Raw genomic sequence first — 18590 nt, 5'->3', positions numbered from 1 at the left:
AAATTATTTAATAACTACCCTAACATCTTCCTCAAACTCTTCAACAGTCCATTTGAGAAGCCCGCCCATCTCTTTTTGAAACCCTTTTGTCTATTACAAACAAATTCACGTCGGGCTCTTCCTGTTACGCGCTGCTTTTCCTTTTTTCTGCAGGAAATTGTGACCATCGTGGTGTTCGGAGTAGAGTACATCGTAAGGATATGGGCTGCTGGATGTTGCTGTCGGTACAGAGGATGGAGAGGGAGGCTAAAATTTGCCAGAAAGCCTTTCTGTGTCATAGGTGAGGAAACAAGTTTGCATCATTTTGGTTTGTGGGTTGTCAATTCTGTTACTTTGTACTAGCAGGTGAACATAAAACAGATATACTGATGTGTATTTCCATTTTGCTCATGATTACATGCTAGAACTCTTGCTATTAATATCCCTTTTATCAATAACTGATAGTTATGATATGAAACTTAGCCAACGCTGTGTTTAAATGTGACCCCCTGCTTGCCTCTGCAGACATAATGGTGCTGATTGCTTCAGTGTCTGTTCTGGCGGCTGGATCTCAGGGGAATGTTTTTGCCACCTCGGCCATCAGGAGTCTGAGATTCCTACAGATTCTGCGTATGCTTCGAATGGACCGCCGCGGAGGCACCTGGAAGCTGCTCGGATCTGTCGTTTACGCCCACAGCAAGGTGATCTAGACGTTTCCCTTTTACTGAAGGCATCTTGATTTGTTTTTATGCATTTTGCACATAAGTGGAAAGCGGTTTGTGCCTGAAATTAAGTTTTGGGTTTTTGAAGATAAGTTGTATTCTTTTGTCCAGATGTTTCTTACTATCTTAAGAAGTTTGTTGCATGAACACGTTATCTCAAGATGGTGGACATTGGGGGGTATAAAGGTTCAGGTATCTAATTATGTGGAGATACTGCAGCTCGCTTTGACCACAACATAATGTAGTTTTTTTTCCTATAGTAGTTTAAAAATCCAATTATGTTAGGATGTGGGTCTTATTTTAGAATGACACTGGTTTAATTAACTCAACATGTTGTGAGAACGCCTTGTTTTGTTGAGACAGTGAATTACCGTGGGTTAACTATCCCAATAATTTTAACATAACAGTTTAATTCTGTCATTATTCCAAGATAACAGATTTGGCTTTGCATTGAAGTCCCCTTTAGTTCTTAACTTTTTTTTTCTCCAGTTTTTGACCCCATAAAATGGAGATAAATAAATTTTTATTTGCTTGTGTTGCTAAAATTGACAGAATTCAATACAAAATTATACACAGAAGTTATCAGACCCCTGTGACATTTCAAAGAATGAAATTGATGAAACACAAGATGTGCTAGAATAGAAATAGGCAAGCTTTTTTGCATTATATCCTGCAAATGGAGCGTTGCACAACACAACAAAGAACAAGGGCCAGTCAAGTTTATTTATAAAGCCCATTTCATACGACAATCAATGAGCTAAGAAGAACAAAATAAAAACAAAGTAATTATCACATCAGTTGTCTTCTAAAATGTGTCTGATGTTTGATTTTTTTTTTTTTTTAGCTTTGTTTACTAACAAATTGAGCAAAAACAAAACATCCTGTTGAGACTACAGAGCTAATTTTGCAAAGATTAAAGTTTAATGATTGGTAAATATAATTACTTTTTATTACGTGTTGGTATTGTCTATGAGGGCACAAGCCAACTGTTGTGTGATCTTTGGCAAACCTCGGCCAGAATTAATAACTGCACTCATTGTCATTCCCAACTTGTATTATTTTGGCTCAGTTTGTGTTGCATTCATCACACCAACCAGGATGCAGTCTTCCTCCTTGAGCTTGATGGATTGCAGCATTCCGTCTCCATGCTTGAATCACTATGAATACTCGGTTAACCATTAACTCTGCACTGAAGGTATATTCTAACAGAAAAGCCTTACTCAAGCCCAACAAATTGATGCGCTATGAACTAGCTGCCATTCCCTGATTTAATTAAGTGACAAAAACACGGTCATTGCCATCTTTGGTGCAGTTTGAACCGCCAGTGTCTATGGTAAAACCACCACATTTATTTGTGTCCGTTATGAGACACAATGTTCTGCCGCTGAGAGGAAACCTCTCCTTTTAATGTGCTTTGACAGAGGATCATTTGCCTGCACTAATATACTGTGCAAATGTTGCTGCTGTGTGCAGCGACATTTGGTCTGTACGGAATGTGATGAGTTGAGCCAGAAAGTCTGCAGCATGTGTAAAGTCGAGGGAAATAAAGACACTTATGAAACACCACTCAGTGCATTGGACTCACATCAACGTGTCCAATATTATTATGGGTTGGGATTTTTACCAGTCAATAGAGTCGAGTCGACCTTGATGCCACTTTATTACTTTAAATTCCCTGATGCTTACTCTATTGCTTCCCCCTGCAGGAGCTCATCACAGCCTGGTATATTGGTTTTCTGTGCCTCATCCTGGCTTCTTTCCTGGTCTATTCTGTGGAAAAGGAGGTGAACCAAGAGTTTGACACCTATGCTGATGCTCTTTGGTGGGGATTGGTAAGGCTTTGGAAAAAAACGGTGCTGTTGTGATATTTTTCTGCCTTTTTAACGTCTGTCATTGTTTAAACTTTTACTGCTGAAAAAGAAACCTCTTGATATTGGCATGGTTGTTTTTGATTTGCCCTTTTTTCCTCAGATCACTCTCACCACCATTGGTTATGGTGATAAAGTTCCCAAAACCTGGAATGGACGTTTGCTGGGAGCTGCGTTCAGCATGATAGGTGTGGCTTTCTTTGCACTTCCTGCTGTAAGTATGTTGGTTTCTTGGGAATGCTTTAACCCCAGTTCTGTTTGCTAAAGAGTGCATTTAAAGCACCGATTGAGATGATTGTTGAGTGCCTGTTAATGTGATGTTACTACTCTCTGTCCTCTTTAAAAATCTTTTTACGATTTACTTTCCTCCCTCTGATCAAGCATGTGGCGACATAAGAAAGCTCCTAAACTTAAGGGCTAAAGATGTGAATCACATAACAGACAACTTAGCAAATACCACATTTAAAAAGGGGCTTTTAGACACAGTGTTGATAGCAGCTTATTCCAAAGACACAATTCAGTGACCCATTTTGCTTTAAGTAGTTTACCAGTTCAATTTCAGAAATACAGTTTCTTGCCAAAATATGGTAGTTGAACCTTCTGCCCTAGTCTCAAGTCTTTTGCAGCCTTTCATAGGTCTTCTCTGCTGCATTTAGCTGCATCCATCTTCCTATCAGCTCCATCCAACTTTCCTGTCTCTGCAGAGGAAAATCTTTCCCACAGCATTATGCTGCCATCACCACAGTTTACACATTTTGTTTGCCAAGCTGAAAGGGGTTGGCTGAAGACCCTACTTATCATTGGACTATGCAACCTGCAAAAAAGGGGACTCGAACTGAGTTACTAAAATGAATTAACTTTTCAGTAATGTTCTAATTTATTCAGTATGACTGTATTAAATCCAAAATAGCTTATTTGGCACATTTGGCACTTATTTGGCACATCACAGTCTGGGTTTAGATCCAGTCATAGTACAGAAAAAGCCCAGGTCATGGTTGATGTCAAAATTAGTCTTGACCAGCATAAAATCTCTGCTTTGATTCTCCTGAATTTGACAGGGTTAACCATACCGTCCTCCTTAATGTCACATAGGTCTAAGTAATCATGTTCTTGATTTGTTGTCTTCATATCTCATTGGTAAAACATTTTCTGTTTTAATGTGTAACTTTGAATCTCATAGTGTAAACGCTGATTACGGTGTTTCACAAGGATCCATTCTTGGTTCTCTTCTGTTCAGTTTATATATGATTCCTCTTGGTTGAATCTGCAGACGTTATGATATCTGCTATCATTTCTATGCCGTTGATGCACATCTGGACACATTTGTTTCTGCTGATAATATGAGCCTTGGTAATAACAAGCTTCTTGAACGCCTCACTAATATCAAATACTGGTTGTCCAGGAACTTTCTAAAGTTAATTGAGGAAGATCCCTCTGGTGGACCCTGATAATATGAGAAACGTCACACATCCTCCTTTGAACTCTTTGTTGATTAAACCACATGGGCAGGCTAGGAGCCTAGATGTGACCTTATATTGCAATGTCAGGTTTCAAAACCGCATCCATAATATATCACAGTCTGCATTCTTTAACCTCAGGATTATATCCAAAGTCCGATCCCTCCTGTCACAACCTGACTGATTGATGCCTTTATTTCAAGTAGATTAGATAACTGTAATGCACTTCTTGCAGGGACATCCAAACACCCCCACAACAAACTTCAGCTGATCCAAAATGCTGCAGCTAGGCTCTTAACGAAAACCAACATCTTAAGCATATAGATCCTGTCTTTAAATCTCTTCAGTGGTTACCAGTTAACCAGATAATTGCTTTCATTTCCCTTTAAGATTAATAAAGTATTTTTTTTATTTGAATGTCTTTAAAGCCTTGACTGGTCTGGACCTTTTTATATTTTTGAGATGCTCGTTGATTAGAATCATTCCAGATATGCCTTTAAGATCTCCCGGTAAGCATCTTCTGATCATACCCAGAATCAGTTCTCAATCAGCTTTTGGCTTCTTTAGTCATTATGGTCCTTTCCTGTGGAACTATCTATCTATTTTGCTACTTTATTTATTTATTTCTATTGTTGATTATATGTTTTTTCCTTTCCATGTTGTCTCTTTCTCCATATATTGGCTCTTTAATTAGTTTTCTTTGCTGTTTTATTATGTGCATTGTTTTTATTTTGTTCTTCTTAGCTCATTGATTGTCATATGAAATGGGCTTTATAAATAAACTTGACTTGACTGGCCCTTCTTCTTTGTTGTGTTGTGCAACGCTCCATTTTGAGATGATGCACTGAACAGTGCTGTATGATATGTTTCCATCTGCGGTATTCCTGTACCCTGTTTTTCCTTTTACTAATGATCTTTAATAAAGTAATGGGGGCTCCATAGAACCAATTTATTTAGATTAAACTTCACTGAGGCAGACTAGGCAGTGGAGCTCTGACAGTTTTGAGGGATGTAACTGATTGACCTTATTTTATGTATTTTTGATTAGGGCATTCTTGGTTCGGGATTCGCCCTCAAAGTTCAGGAGCAGCACAGGCAGAAACATTTTGAGAAGAGACGCAACCCTGCAGCGGGCCTAATCCAGGTATTTGTCAGATAAAAAATTAATGATGCATCACTATGTATGCATATAAATTTCTTGATTAAAGCCTAAAAAAAAAAACTTTCCCAACAGGCCGCCTGGAGGTTTTATGCCACTAACCTGTCCCGCACAGATCTGCTGTGCACTTGGGATTTTTATGAGCAGACTGTAGCTGTTCCAATGTATAGGTAAGTGATGGCTTACAAATGCAGCTTGTTTAATCAGCATTTTCTGGGGAAAAGAAACATCTAGTTTACTGTATCACATTCTGCTACCATTGTTATAACTGTAAGCTAAGTGGAATACAGACCCACAACGTATCCTTTCATTATCCAAAATCTTTTGTCAGATCAGATGCAGCTGTCGATTTTGAACAATCTCTCAGTGGAGTGACCTTTCACTTCGCCTTGGCAGTAAAATCAGTTTGAAAGACATTTCAAAAGACAATTCTCCTTCCAGCCACTTTGAGAAATTACTTTGATGTCCAGCCCTGTGACTCAGCAAATAAGCATTTTAGCTTAACTTTCACACAGCAGATTTATGACATTCTAGGCTTCATTTCTGGCTTGTTGGAAATTGCTTGTGTTCTTTTTCACTCCAGTTGTAATTTGAGGTTAAAAGGTAATGGTTAAGTGCCAAATTTGATGTAATAAGCTTGAACGGACCAAAAGGCTCGCTTTACTCTTTTTAAGTGGCATAACCCACCTGTCAGAAAGAATCATATAGATTTATCTTTCCCAGAATCATCCCGCCTCTGAATCAACTGGACCTGCTGAGGAATCTGAAGGGAAAAACATTCAGGTAGGAATATGATCAAATCAGCAACACTGTGGACCATGAGGAGATGATGTTAGGCGGTCATAGATGTTGGGTGTACTAATATCGGCATCCATATTCAACCAAAGAAATTATATTATCTGGCTCAAACTACTGTAAAAGTTGAATGGAGATCAGTCGTAAGAACTACTATTAAATAATGCTGTTTGGTCCAAACAGTAAGTTATAGTTGGGAAAATAGCTGTTGAACATTTTTCCTAATAAATATATTTATCAAGGGTCTACTGATATGAAGTACTGGTAATAACTTAAGTAATCCACATATGGAAACAAATAGGTCCTTAATTTGAGATATGTGTAACAAATGGCACGGCAAATAAGTAATGAACTGAAAACAAATGCATCTGTTGTAGCCTTTTCTCAGGTGTGAATTCTTCATACAAACTCTCTTGAATCTTGAATGCTCTGGGAGGCTTTTTCTACACACTCCCATCCTCTGCTATTCCCATGGATTTAAGTTAGGTCATTAAGTGGGTCATTCTTGCAGCTTTATGTGTTTTTCTCTGAAACCAGTTTGGAATTTTTCTTGGTAGTTTGGAATCATTATCTTGGTTAAAAATCCACCCTCAGTTCATCTTTATTATCGTATGAAGAAAGACACAGCACAGCACATTCCTCCATTCATCAATACTTTTGGCATTGTACTTTGGTCTCAACTGACAGGGCTATATTCTCCCACTATTCAGTTAGTGTGTTCACATATCTGGTTGCAAACCTATTCAGCTTCAACAGGGTCTTCTTCAGGAGTGGAGTTTTGCGCAGTGTGTTTTGTCTGCACAGCTGCCATTTTAGTTGAGTGCATTACTTAATAGAAAAACTGTACTTGTTGATTCCAGGTGTTTCTGAAGCTTTGTACAAGTGGTTCTCTGCTCTCAGACATCTCTTCTGCTCATTCTTTTCACTCTTCATTTAAATTAGTTAAGTGTTGCACGGAACACCTGCTGGCTGGTCCGTGTGGCTGGTTGATGGCTATGTATGTTTTGGAAATATCAGGTTTGCAAAACAGCTTTTAACTTCAACCCATAGCAGCATGCCTCTTGAAAAAGAGGCATGCTGGCAGCCTTTTTTATTTGCCATCAGTTGGGAACAAAACAGCCAATACTAACTGGCATTGTTTTCTAAAAAATGATTGGCATTGTATGCCTTATTGCACCACATTGTGTTTGTGTATTCCAAAACTGATGCCTGCTGCTATTCCTCTTTATTTCAAATAACTTAATTTATGGTGTAAATAATTCTGATTTCTTTGACAGGGTTATCACTGTTCTGTGGTGTGCATACTGGCTGATTAGAAATACATTTATTGAGAAAATGTTGTTACAATCAATACTTATTTCACCAGTAGTATCTTTTTGTTTCTTTATGATCATTGCAAGAAATGTGTAAAAGTTGGTGACAACAATAATGACCAAAATCACCTCTTATCACTTAACAATAACCTTCCTCTGCATCCTCTAATTGACCAGTAACATAGATCAATGGAAGTTTTTGTTATGGTAGATGTAGCTCACCACCTAGTGTGCCCATTCTATCAGAGGGTGGCACAAGTATAAAAATAAATAAATTAGTTGCTTGCTTAAATGTCCAATCAATAGGAAATAGGACTCCCTTACTGTATAAGCGCCTTATAAAAATATGTCTGCATACCGCTGGAGGCTAAAGGCACTAAAACTGATTGATATTAAGTAAATTGCTATTCAGAGCTAAGTTATAGGACACTTTCACTTTATCAATAAACCTGGACCATATTTTACAATGTCTAGTTTAAAAAGTAATATATACATAGACTGATAAGACCTGAACTGGATGAATCCATGTTGAGCAAAGATTATTTGAAACCTTGTTTGAAATTTAGGAAACATTTATTCTATTTGTGAAAACACAAAACAAGCACATTTCAAGGTTTTTTTTTTTTTTTTTATTTAAACATTGAGACAAGGATGAAAATCGCAATATGTGGACCAGTTAACCCTGGACTAGTCTACACTGATCACAGATGCTTCAAATCACAGTTTAAACTGTGACGCTTTAATGTTATTAGTAAAAATCAAACAAATGGCAATCAGGTCTGGGAGGTTTGCTTCGCCTAAGGTACCAACAATGCAGGAGCCGCTGCTGGCACTAAGGAAACTTGTTGAACATTGACGGATGAATTTTTAGTGTTCATCCCAAGACTTAGGATGATTAAACTGCAGATAATAACAATAATTGCGATGAGCAAAATGAAAACAGTTCTGGAAGTCTGCGAGTGAATCTTTTTTGTCACAAAAGCATGGTTTAGTTATTCAGAGCATTTTGTTCGCTGTGGCCGAATGAAGAGCTTAAATAAAAGTCAGAGTTTAGATGCCTTCTTTCAAACAATGTCCCTTTTATCTCTTGAAGGTCTTGATATGACAGAGACTGATCATATGCTGACACAAGAGTAAACTATTAGATACACAATTCAATGTTGAATGAATATTGTCATTAACAGTGTTCATGTCAGAATTGTATAAACGTGTTATGGGTTTGAATATCATTTAATTTTGGGGCCATTACGCAGTCATATGTCCCTTTTAATGGTGGGATGATTATACAACAACTTCAATAAAGAGTTTGGAGGTACTACCCCATTTTACTCCATCCATTTGTGCTGTTTTGAAGCAGACCCACAGCATGACGTTACCACCACTATGCTTGATAGTTGGAACAGCGATCCTAGAGCTGAGCATACACCTTGGGGCCAAATAGCTCAAATGCTGTCTCCTCTGACTATAAAACTTTTCTCTAAAAGGGAGGTTGCTTGACTATGTGGACTCTTTTGACTATGTGGACAAACTTCGGTTGAGCCTTAATGTGTTGATTTTGGAGCAGGAGCTTTTTATTCGGTAAGCCCCCTGTCACCCAGTAGTGAAGTAAAACTCACTTCAGTCTGAATAGTATCAAAAGCATGGCGGGACTGAACCTTGGTGGTTCCTGGGTGCCTAGTGAACAGAATTACTAATTGTGTTTCAAGTGAAAGTCCCAATTTGGACTTTAATCCAGATTTTGGCAAAGTAGTGACACATTCAAATAGATTATACGTGCCGCTTTTTTAGAAATTATGATCTTGGATTCTCTTATCTAGAAATGGCCCCAAAAGACATTCCCAGCCTGGGTAAATCTATCATTTCCCTTGATGGATCTTCAGAATTTCTCAAACTTCTCTATTGTTATGATTATACCTTAATACAATAGGTGCTCTCAAACAAATCATTGTTATACTTTCAAACCAAAACTAGCAGCTGCAGTCCACCATGATCTTTAACCTGAAGATTATACTGCCACATTCAATAAAGTAGGATATGAGTTCCGATGAAGCTTGGCTGTCAGATTGAAAGTACGTTTAGAAAATAATAACCAGGCAGGTATTGAAAATACTTCCAAGCAAGCCAACATTCCTGTATTAGTTTTTTAATAATCTGATGCAATAATTGAATCCCAATGTCATTATCAGACATGAAAGCATTACTCTGTATAATTATTCCATATAATGTGTTTCACTTAGTGCACTGAGTTACTAAAATAGAAATACTTTTGGGTCTTCAGCACAACTTTATTAAATGTATGTATATACTGCTCAAAAAGATTAAAGGATCACTTTTAAATCAGAGTGTGATATCAAATCTGTTATACTTCTTAAATATTAATCTGGTCAGTTCAGTAATAGAGGGGGTTGTTGATCAGTGCTTCTTTGGAGTAAATGAAACTCACAACAGGTGAACAGCTAAAAGAAAACCACCTGCCACACCATTCCTAAAACAGGAATAGCTCTGCAGGTGGATACCATAGGCATTTTCCCCCTACATTTTCTGCCTGCTTTGCTCCAGGGTCAGTGTCACTACTGGTAGCATGAGCTGATACCTGGACCCTACAGAGGTTGCACAGGCAGCCCATCTCCACCAGGATGGCACAACAAAACCTGCCATGGCCAGAAGGCTCGTTGTGTCTCCCAGGACATACTCAAGAGTATGAAGGAGATTCCTGGAGACAGTTACTCTAGGGGAGCTGGACAGGACCGTCGGACATCCTTAACCCATCAGCAGGACCGGTATCTGCCACATTGTGCAAGAAGGAACGAGATGAGTACTGCCAGAGCCCTACAAAGTGACCTCCATTAGCTGGTATGAATGTCTCTGACCAATCTATTAGAAATGGACTTCACGAGGTTGGCCTGAGGCCCCGACCTCCTCTAGTAGGCTCTCTGCTCACTACCTGGCACAGTGGGGCTCGACTAGCATTTGTCAGAGAACACCAGAATTGGCAGGTTCAGCACTGACGCCCCGTTCTTTTTCACAGATGAGAGCAGGTCCACTCTGGGCTCATGTGATAAGACGAGGACGGGTCTGGAGAAGCTGTGCTGAACGTTATATTGCCTGCAACATTGTTCAGCATGATCGGTTTAGTGTTGCTCTCAGGAAGGCACATCTATGGAGGGACACACAGACCTGTACAGACTAAACCATGGCACCCTGACTGCCATTAGGTATCGGAATGAAATCCGCAGACCCGTTGTTAGACCCTTCACTGGTGCAGTGGTCCCTGCCTCCTCCTGGTGCTTGATAATACCCGGCCTCATGTGGCAAGAGTATACAGGCAGTTCCTGGAGGATGAAGGAATTGATACCGTTGACTGGCCTCCATGCTCCCCTGACCAAAATCCAACAGAACCTCTCTGGGACGTCATATTTAGGTCTAAGCGATATCACCAGGCTGCTCCTCAGACTGTCCAGGAGCTCAGTGATGCCTTGGTCAGGATCTGGGAGGAGAATTATGGTATAGTTATAACACCATGACCTTCCTTCATCTCATAAGGAGCGTGCCATAATGTTGTCAGACATAGATACAAGAATATGGGAGCCATGCAAACTACGCAGCACCATTTTAAGTTACAGCAATGACATTTCAGCAAATTGCATCATTGTTTGAGTTAAACTTTCTCTGTGACCTTGGATTTAGCCCTCTGTGAGTTGATAATTTCCATTTAATGATGTGCCATCCTTTAGTTCCTAACACATTACCCATTCCATATCAGTATGGATACCCAGCATGACATCTTTCTAATTAGAATGTAATGTGTTTTCAAAGAGTGCCTTTAATTATTTGAGCAGTGTATATAGAACATTTAAGTGTATGGATCCCCATTGGAAAAACTCATGCAGTTACCGCTGCCCCCTGCTGGTATGTTCTTTATAGGAGGCATAAGAAGACATTCATTTTCCTACATATCCACATGTTGTGCTGTAAATGCAGATCATTTTGCACTCTTCATTAGTTTTTTTTTTCACTTGCAGTTCTGCAGACTCTCTACCCTTACAGCATGGAGTGATGTTGATTAATCATTTACAAACCAACTGCATCTAGAAGTTTGTGCCTTTTCTCCTTACAGGAAAGACTCTCAGGCTGAAACCTCGCCCAGGTCTGTGAAATGATTCCTTTTCATTCTCCCCTCTCACCTTCCTTTGGCTTCACTTCAATTTTGCCATTAGAAGCTGCTAAGGCACTCTTCTTGGGGGAGTGTGTGCAAAGTTCATCTGCGTGGGTTTGTGTGTATGCTGTGTCGGACATGATCGTGGCTGAACGATAAGTGCCTCCTTCAAGAATGGTCTTGCTCCATTTCCTCTCTCGCTCAAAGATCAGCTCACTCTGGCTTCTCTCCCAGCTTTACGAGATATTCCTAGGGTGACCAGATCCCACCTAACTATCCGTGAGACTGTGATTGTATGGGATGAGTAAGCAAGGCTAAAAGTTTGATGCATTATTTTACCCGACAGAACTATTATCCTAATAGCATCACAGTGTGTGCTACTGCTTTATATGTGCTGCCACTTATAAAGATAAGTGACAGCACATAGTACCTTATCTAGTACTTAATCTATTTTTTAATCTGTATCGTAAGAAAATTCTTCAAAAATGCTTTGATTGTAGCTTCCCCTATGTTAAATCACCCAACATGTGCTGATCCTGTATTGATTTTTATGATTTTGACTATCTTTACTGTTGGGCACAGTTAACTGGCAAAGATCATGATTGGTTAACTTGCACCTGATCATTGTGTGTTCAGTTTCAGGAATAATGTGGAGAGACAGTCTTTCCTGCTGTTTTATTATAGCATGAACACAGTACGGGTCATCATCATGTCAACCCTCTTCTCTTTGTATTTTATGATTTTTTTTAATGACAAGGTATCGTTCAAAAAAGCTTAGCAAGCTTGTAATACGCTACCTGGTCAGCCGAAGCCCACCGGGTCTCAGGTGTAGAAGAAAATTTGAAAAGAAAACACTGTTGCCTGGGGCAGGTTTGTCTATAGCCAACATGGCTCTGCACCCAGAGTGGCTTTCCTTTAGGGGAAAACAATGATGCTTGGAGAAAAAAAAAAAGTTTGGCCAAAAATATGAAGTAAATAATCATATCAAGTCAATGGGAATTGAAAGCCGCTTTGTGCTGTGCAGTATTTGCACTGTAAGAAAATATGGCCACAAACAGCTTGTTAACAACAGTGTAGTTGTTATCTTAAATAGATTCCTTTTTTTATTTACTAGAGGCATTTCACTGTTTGGTATAGATCTATAATCTCTGATTAGCTTGGAAAATCCAACACACTTGGACCCACCAAATCAGAACTGGGTAGTGTTACACTCGGCAGAAATTCTTGGCTTGAGAGTCACAATGTCTCTGATACAGGGTATTTCTGAAATTACAAAAACTATGTTTTACCTGTTCCTAACTCCGGTTCCTTGACCTCTAATGGGTTCAGTAGTAAGAGCTCTAAAGTGGGTAGGAAAAGAGCTTTGGACTGCTGTGCCAATCCAGACAGCCTTTAACTTTGACGTCATTACGAGACAGAAACGCACGTTATTGATGCGAGTCAAATCCGAGCCTACGGCCTTCCAAAAAAGGACTACAAAAACTCAAGTTGGTGAAATGTAGCGAATGACTGAAGCTCTCCATTATACAAAGCAAAACATATGAAGCACATGCATGTGTCACACACACTACACATGAAGCAATAATGTCACTGTAAATAGTACTAGTGTTAGCGATTGACCGAGCATCGCTTCACTCCACCCATAATGCTCTCTTCTCTCTGGACATTTTTGTCAATTTTGCGAAGTGGGCTGTGTTTATACATCATTTCAAATAAAGGACTGTGGGATTCCTTTTGGGTCCTTAGTGCCAACAAGGGACACCACAAGCTTCCTTGTAACCACGATAGGAAGCATCCAGGCTCCTTTTCCTACCTCCTTCCTTACTCACTCCACGATTCAGACAGCACTTATCATGGCGAACGCTGTCACACTTCCTCTATGTCCAAAGAGTCCTTACCAATTGGACCTCTTCGGACCCAGACAGCATTTGCTTTTTAGCTTCCTATCCAAGCTAAACCATTTAGCCAAAGGGCTGATATATGATTTTTTACACACAGGATTTGAGGGCTTGACAAACCTTGAGAGAATTATTCGGCACTGGTTACGAATGATTCAGAATACTGTTTTTGCTTTGTGAAATCTTCACTCAGTGTTTAAAACACAGAAGAGATTTGAAAATAATTAGAAAATCAGCACTGTGTGGTGTGCAAATGTATTTATAGACCCTTTCAATCTAACACATTCTAAATAATATTTTTTTTTTCCTGAATGATTACCCTGCAGTGTTTACTTTTTGAAAGGGGGGAGATGTTGAACATTTCTGAAATTCTGTGACAAGGTATTTAACTGTTCTACAGTCTCACCTAAAGAGGGACACCTGGCCACCCGAAATATTTGCAAAGAAGCTGTTCTTTGACCCCTTGCTTCCAGCGTCGCCTCTACAGAATTTCTTTGGAACACTTTAAAAGCTGTGCTTGAGTTTTACCTCACTGTTTTAATAAAGAAAACATGTGAAATAACTGACGATGTTGTAACACTTTATCATAGCCAACCACTTTGTTAGATGATAAAAATGTTCTATACCTGAATGTAAAAAAAAATTATTCAAGCAGACATTGGGCAAAAGGGTAGAATATCAAATCAATATGACCAACAAGTATAAAGTTTGCAGAGCTGTTACAATAAAGTGTTACTAGCATCATATTATGGCACACACTCCTGTTTTTGTGACTGTTTCCACTGCTATTGTATCTTTTGTGTCTCCTCTACTGCCCACCACTCCAGTAGAGAAAATGCACACAAAGACAGACTTTGTGGGTGCTGCCCAAGAACTCTTAGGTATAGTTGCTGCACAGATACTGACAAACTGCACTGCAAGTTCTTGTGTTTCTTTCATTCCCCACCTTGTTTCCTTCTTTTTTTTAAAACAAAAACTAAACCACAAAGGGTCTAAGACAAGTACACATATTTTAGGTCAAGATTGGACTAGATGATTTTTATAAAGTATGTTGAAGTTCTGTCAGCGATCTGTACATAAGAAGAAAAGCTACTCTCCCTCAACCTTTTACATGTTTTTTTCCCCCCTTTTCAGAAGATGCAGATATACACACCCGTTTAGGTCCCTGCCACTGTTGATTTATGGTTTTTGTTTAGTGATGTCTTTATGCAGTTAATTTGCTTGCCGCCTTGTTTTGCCAGATCAGCCATTCTGTTCAGCAGGCAAGCTGCATACTGCTGAGTATCTAACAGTTCCACAGTATCTGACAGAGCATACAGCACCAGGGTGATTTCTTTTTATTTTTTGCATGATTTGTGTTCACTTTTTTTATGTTTTACATAGAGCGAGACCACAGCTCTTCCTTTTGAGGCGCACAGTGCCACTTTGCTTCACATGCATGCCCGCTTGTAGCTTCCTGCTGCTTGCCTGACCCACTGAATGCTCCACTATGCTCGTATGTGGACATGGCTCCTTCTGCTGTAGGACACTGGCCTTTTTGTGTTCCTTCCGAGGTAAGAAAATTTGACACAAGTGCTAAATTCTCCAAGGTTTTGCAAGAAAAGACATGATAAATACATTTTCGATGGTGATTTCATTTCAACATGATGTAGCACAACGAATCGGTCACGTTCATTAAAGCTGTCCTCTTGTTACTTGCTCCGCATAGCCGGAAAGCCAGTCTGAAAGACAAGGTGTTTCCCAGTCCTTCCAAAGCCCCTGTGATTAAGGGTAAAGCCCTGTCTCCGGGGGCAGAAGACGGGGCCGAAGCGAGCCCCAGCAAGATCACCAAGAGTTGGAGCAGAGTCCGGGGCAGCACCTCACGGCAAAACTCAGATGGTAAGAAAGCGTCGTAAAACACGCCATCTAACAGAATTACATCACAGTGCTGGTGAGATGAAGTTAGTATGCATTATTTTTCAGTGATTCTAGATTAGTAAACAAAAAGCAACATTTTAACTCTATATATGATAGGAGTGACCTATCCCATCTTATTATGAAGCAATAAACTGTGTATTCACAAAATCTGTCATCTGTTTGGTTAAAATGGTAATATGGCTTCAATGAATACTAAACAGTTCTGTGACAAAGTGTTTACCTGCTTACAGATTTCTTTTAGTGTTTGCTTTTCTGTCACACTTCAATCTGGCAGATCATCTAATAGACTTTTGTATAAAAAACACAGTAAACATGAGTAAATACAAAAGGTAAAAATGTTATTTATTAAGGGAAAAAGCTATTATAACTAGATTGCTGTGTGAAAAAGTAAACGCCACTAAACCTAATTACAGGTTGTGTCATTTTCTGATCACTCACAATGAGTCTTTCACATGGGTGTGGAGGAATTTTGGTCCAGTGTGGATGTTAGAAATGTTTGAATTCAGCCATATTGAAGTATTCCTGAATATGAATAGCTTGTTTAAGGTCACATCACTGTATAGCCATTCTGTTTAGGTAAGAGCTTTGAATAGACTGCTCCCAAATCTTCTTTTTTGCCATTCAGAGGTGGAGTTGCTGGTGTAGTTTGGATCATTGTTCTGCTGGATAAGAGGGTAGACTTCATGGTTCCGTTAATAATAACACGTCATCCAGGAGCAGCAAAGCAGCCCTAGACCATCACACTACCACCATATTTGACTTACCAGCACTATGTTCCTTTTCTCAAATGCTTTGTTAGCTTTAACACTGGATGTAAAGTTACATTTTTGTCTCATTGTTTCACAGAATATTTCCCCAAAAGTCTTCAAGACGTTTTTTTCTTTGTTTGTTGTACACGTGTACATGTGAGACAGGCTTTTTTCCCCCCTTTTTGATCTGCATTGGTTGTCACCTTAGACCTCTCACATGGTGGCCATTTTTGCCCAGTCTCTTTTTTAATGTTAAATAATTTTATTGTTAGATAACACTGGCCTTAAATGAATAAGTAAGTGAGGACTGCAGTGCTTTAGATGTTGTTCTAGATTGTTTTGTGACCTCTTAGATGAGCCGTCAGCGTGCTCTTGGACTAATTTTGGTTGGTCGGCCCCTCCTGGGAGGATTCAGTACTGTTCAGTGTGTTCTCCCTTTTTCGATAATGACTCTCACAGTGGTTCACAATCTTAAGACCTTAGAAATTGCTTTAAAAACCCTTCTAGACTATTAAATGTCAATGCCTTTGTCTCTAGCGTGTTCCTAAAGTTCTTTAGGTCGTTACATGACGATTTACAAATCTTTTGTGATTTCTTTACTTTGAAGGTCTGGCAGGACCATTTTGCCAAAATTGTAGTTCATCACAGTTAATTCATGATTTAGCAAAAGGACTATTATATTTGCAAATACCATCAGATTGGTTTGAATAGCTTTTTACTCTTAATAATTGAAATCATGATTTGAAATGGACTTTTTCTATTTACTCTGGTTATCTTTGTCTGACATTAACATTACCTTGATGACCAAAAACATTTAAAGCAGCACCATGTAAGTTTTGACCCAAGTATTAGCTTAAATTGAGATATATCAAATGATTGTTCAGGTCAATATGCGGCACTTGGCGCATATTGATGCTACATGCGGGTTGCTATTTTCAAAAAGTCATCAGTAACTTGAGAGGGTCAGATCCATCGCTGAATGGGTCATGTGACCAAGAGCTTCGCTCTAGGTCACAGCAGCATAACAACAAAACAAAACAGATATGAGACTTACCTGATTAGAGATATTTTGGTTCTCTGATATCGGACGTAATCTAGATGGTGAATGTGGCCTTGTCTTTACAAGTAACTCCATGACTTCTCAATCTGCTGGTCCAAAGTGGTCTGCTATCATATTCCAAAACACGGGGGGAGACTTCAGGGGCGCTAAACCTGGCAGTTACAGGTCTAGCCCCCCCAGTACCTAAACGTTACACGGTGCTGCTTTAGGAGTGACAAAAAGTCGAATACAAGGGAAATCTGTGAGGAGACATACTTTTTCGGAACAATTTGCAAGAATAGTCAAGAACATGCAGAGCAGTTATCTGCAGGATCATCTTCCTGAAGGACTTAAATAAAGCTCAGCTCAAAAAAAGAACATTAAACGCAAAAGAGTATTTTGAAATTGTTCTCCTGGCCTCTCCTTTTGTAAGTTGTTCTAGCATGAGAAGATTCAGCACTCTGTGGCCAGAGTTCACTCCTGTAAGGTGCCAGCAGAACCTAGTGTGTGAGCTAAACATGGGACAAGCCTTCAAGTTATAATTAAGTTTAGATTAAAGAGGAACTTTTTTATGAACAAATATACGCACCGACTTAGGTGTGTCGCCCTGACAACTTGGTGCACACGCTGCAGACAACTAGATTATGCACTGGAGGGAAAATACGTTCTTGTGCACCATCTTGTGCATAAAGTTGCCAGGGTCTGGTCTAAAGCCTCTCAGTTTACAACAGCAGGGGTTTACTAAAAGAAAAGAAACAAAAAAAAAAAAGATTGTTAAATGTGACAGAAATTAGCTACATTTTAGTGAGTTAAAAAGACAAAAAAAAACAAAAAACTAATTTCTGTTTGAACATTTTGACAACACTGAATCAGCTGTCTTTGAAAGTTACACTCTAATGCAAAATCAGTAAGAAACTTGCCTTGACACACACCTGTACATTATTGGCATATCATTCCTAAAACTCAGACGACCTTTAATATGGTGATTGTCCACCCGTTGTACCTAAAACAGCTTCAGCTCTTTAGAAGACGCTGTTACACAAGGTTTAGTTGAGGGTTTATAGGAATATTTCACCATTCTCCCAGGAGGGCAATTGTACGGTTATGCACTGATTTTGAAGGGGTAGCCGAGCTCAGGAACACGTGCAGGCCAGTCAAGTTCTTCACACCACACGCACTCATCTACAGTATATCCTTTTAGTTTCCTTTAATGGAACTAAGCGACTGAACCCACTACGGAAAAACAGCCCCACACTATAATCCCCTGTGCCACAAGCGTTTCACTTGATATAATGCGGTCAGGAAAGTCCTGTTTATCTGACAACTGGTACACCCAGAGTCACCATTTCGATGACTAGAAAGAGAAGTGTGATTTGTCAGATCACAAAACATGTTTTCCTTGTTTTATAGTGGAGCGAGAGTTGCTTTACATCACTGCACTTTGCATTGCACTAGGTGACGTAAGGTCTGGATGCTTAATCCTGTTACGGTACCCACAATTTAATCCACAGAGCTCCTGGAGGCTCCATTCTTTAACA

General features: G+C 39.3%; 1 protein-coding gene across 14 annotated transcripts in view; it reads left to right on the top strand.

Moving 5' to 3' along the window:
- The window catches only part of LOC105925910 (potassium voltage-gated channel subfamily KQT member 2), a 46439-nt gene that overhangs the window by 14742 nt on the left and 13107 nt on the right, over positions 1-18590 (top strand). For 7 of the 14 annotated variants that reach the window (XM_036126445.1, XM_036126405.1, XM_036126473.1 and 4 more), the window contains exons 3-12: positions 154-280; positions 505-680; positions 2408-2533; positions 2673-2783; positions 5075-5170; positions 5261-5355; positions 5909-5968; positions 11411-11440; positions 14175-14228; positions 15056-15225. In XM_036126445.1, coding sequence (XP_035982338.1) covers positions 154-280; positions 505-680; positions 2408-2533; positions 2673-2783; positions 5075-5170; positions 5261-5355; positions 5909-5968; positions 11411-11440; positions 14175-14228; positions 15056-15225 — 1045 coding nt within the window. Of the gene's footprint in view, positions 1-153; positions 281-504; positions 681-2407; positions 2534-2672; positions 2784-5074; positions 5171-5260; positions 5356-5908; positions 5969-11410; positions 11441-14174; positions 15226-18590 lie in introns of those variants that run through there. The other 7 variants (XM_036126525.1, XM_036126857.1, XR_004927700.1 and 4 more) reach the window with 6 other exon arrangements.

Source organism: Fundulus heteroclitus, chromosome 1, assembly GCF_011125445.2.
Source record: "Fundulus heteroclitus isolate FHET01 chromosome 1, MU-UCD_Fhet_4.1, whole genome shotgun sequence".
Lineage (NCBI taxonomy): Eukaryota > Metazoa > Chordata > Actinopteri > Cyprinodontiformes > Fundulidae > Fundulus > Fundulus heteroclitus.
The sequence above is the reverse complement of the archived record's forward strand: the minus strand, read 5'-3'. Positions and strand labels throughout refer to the sequence as shown.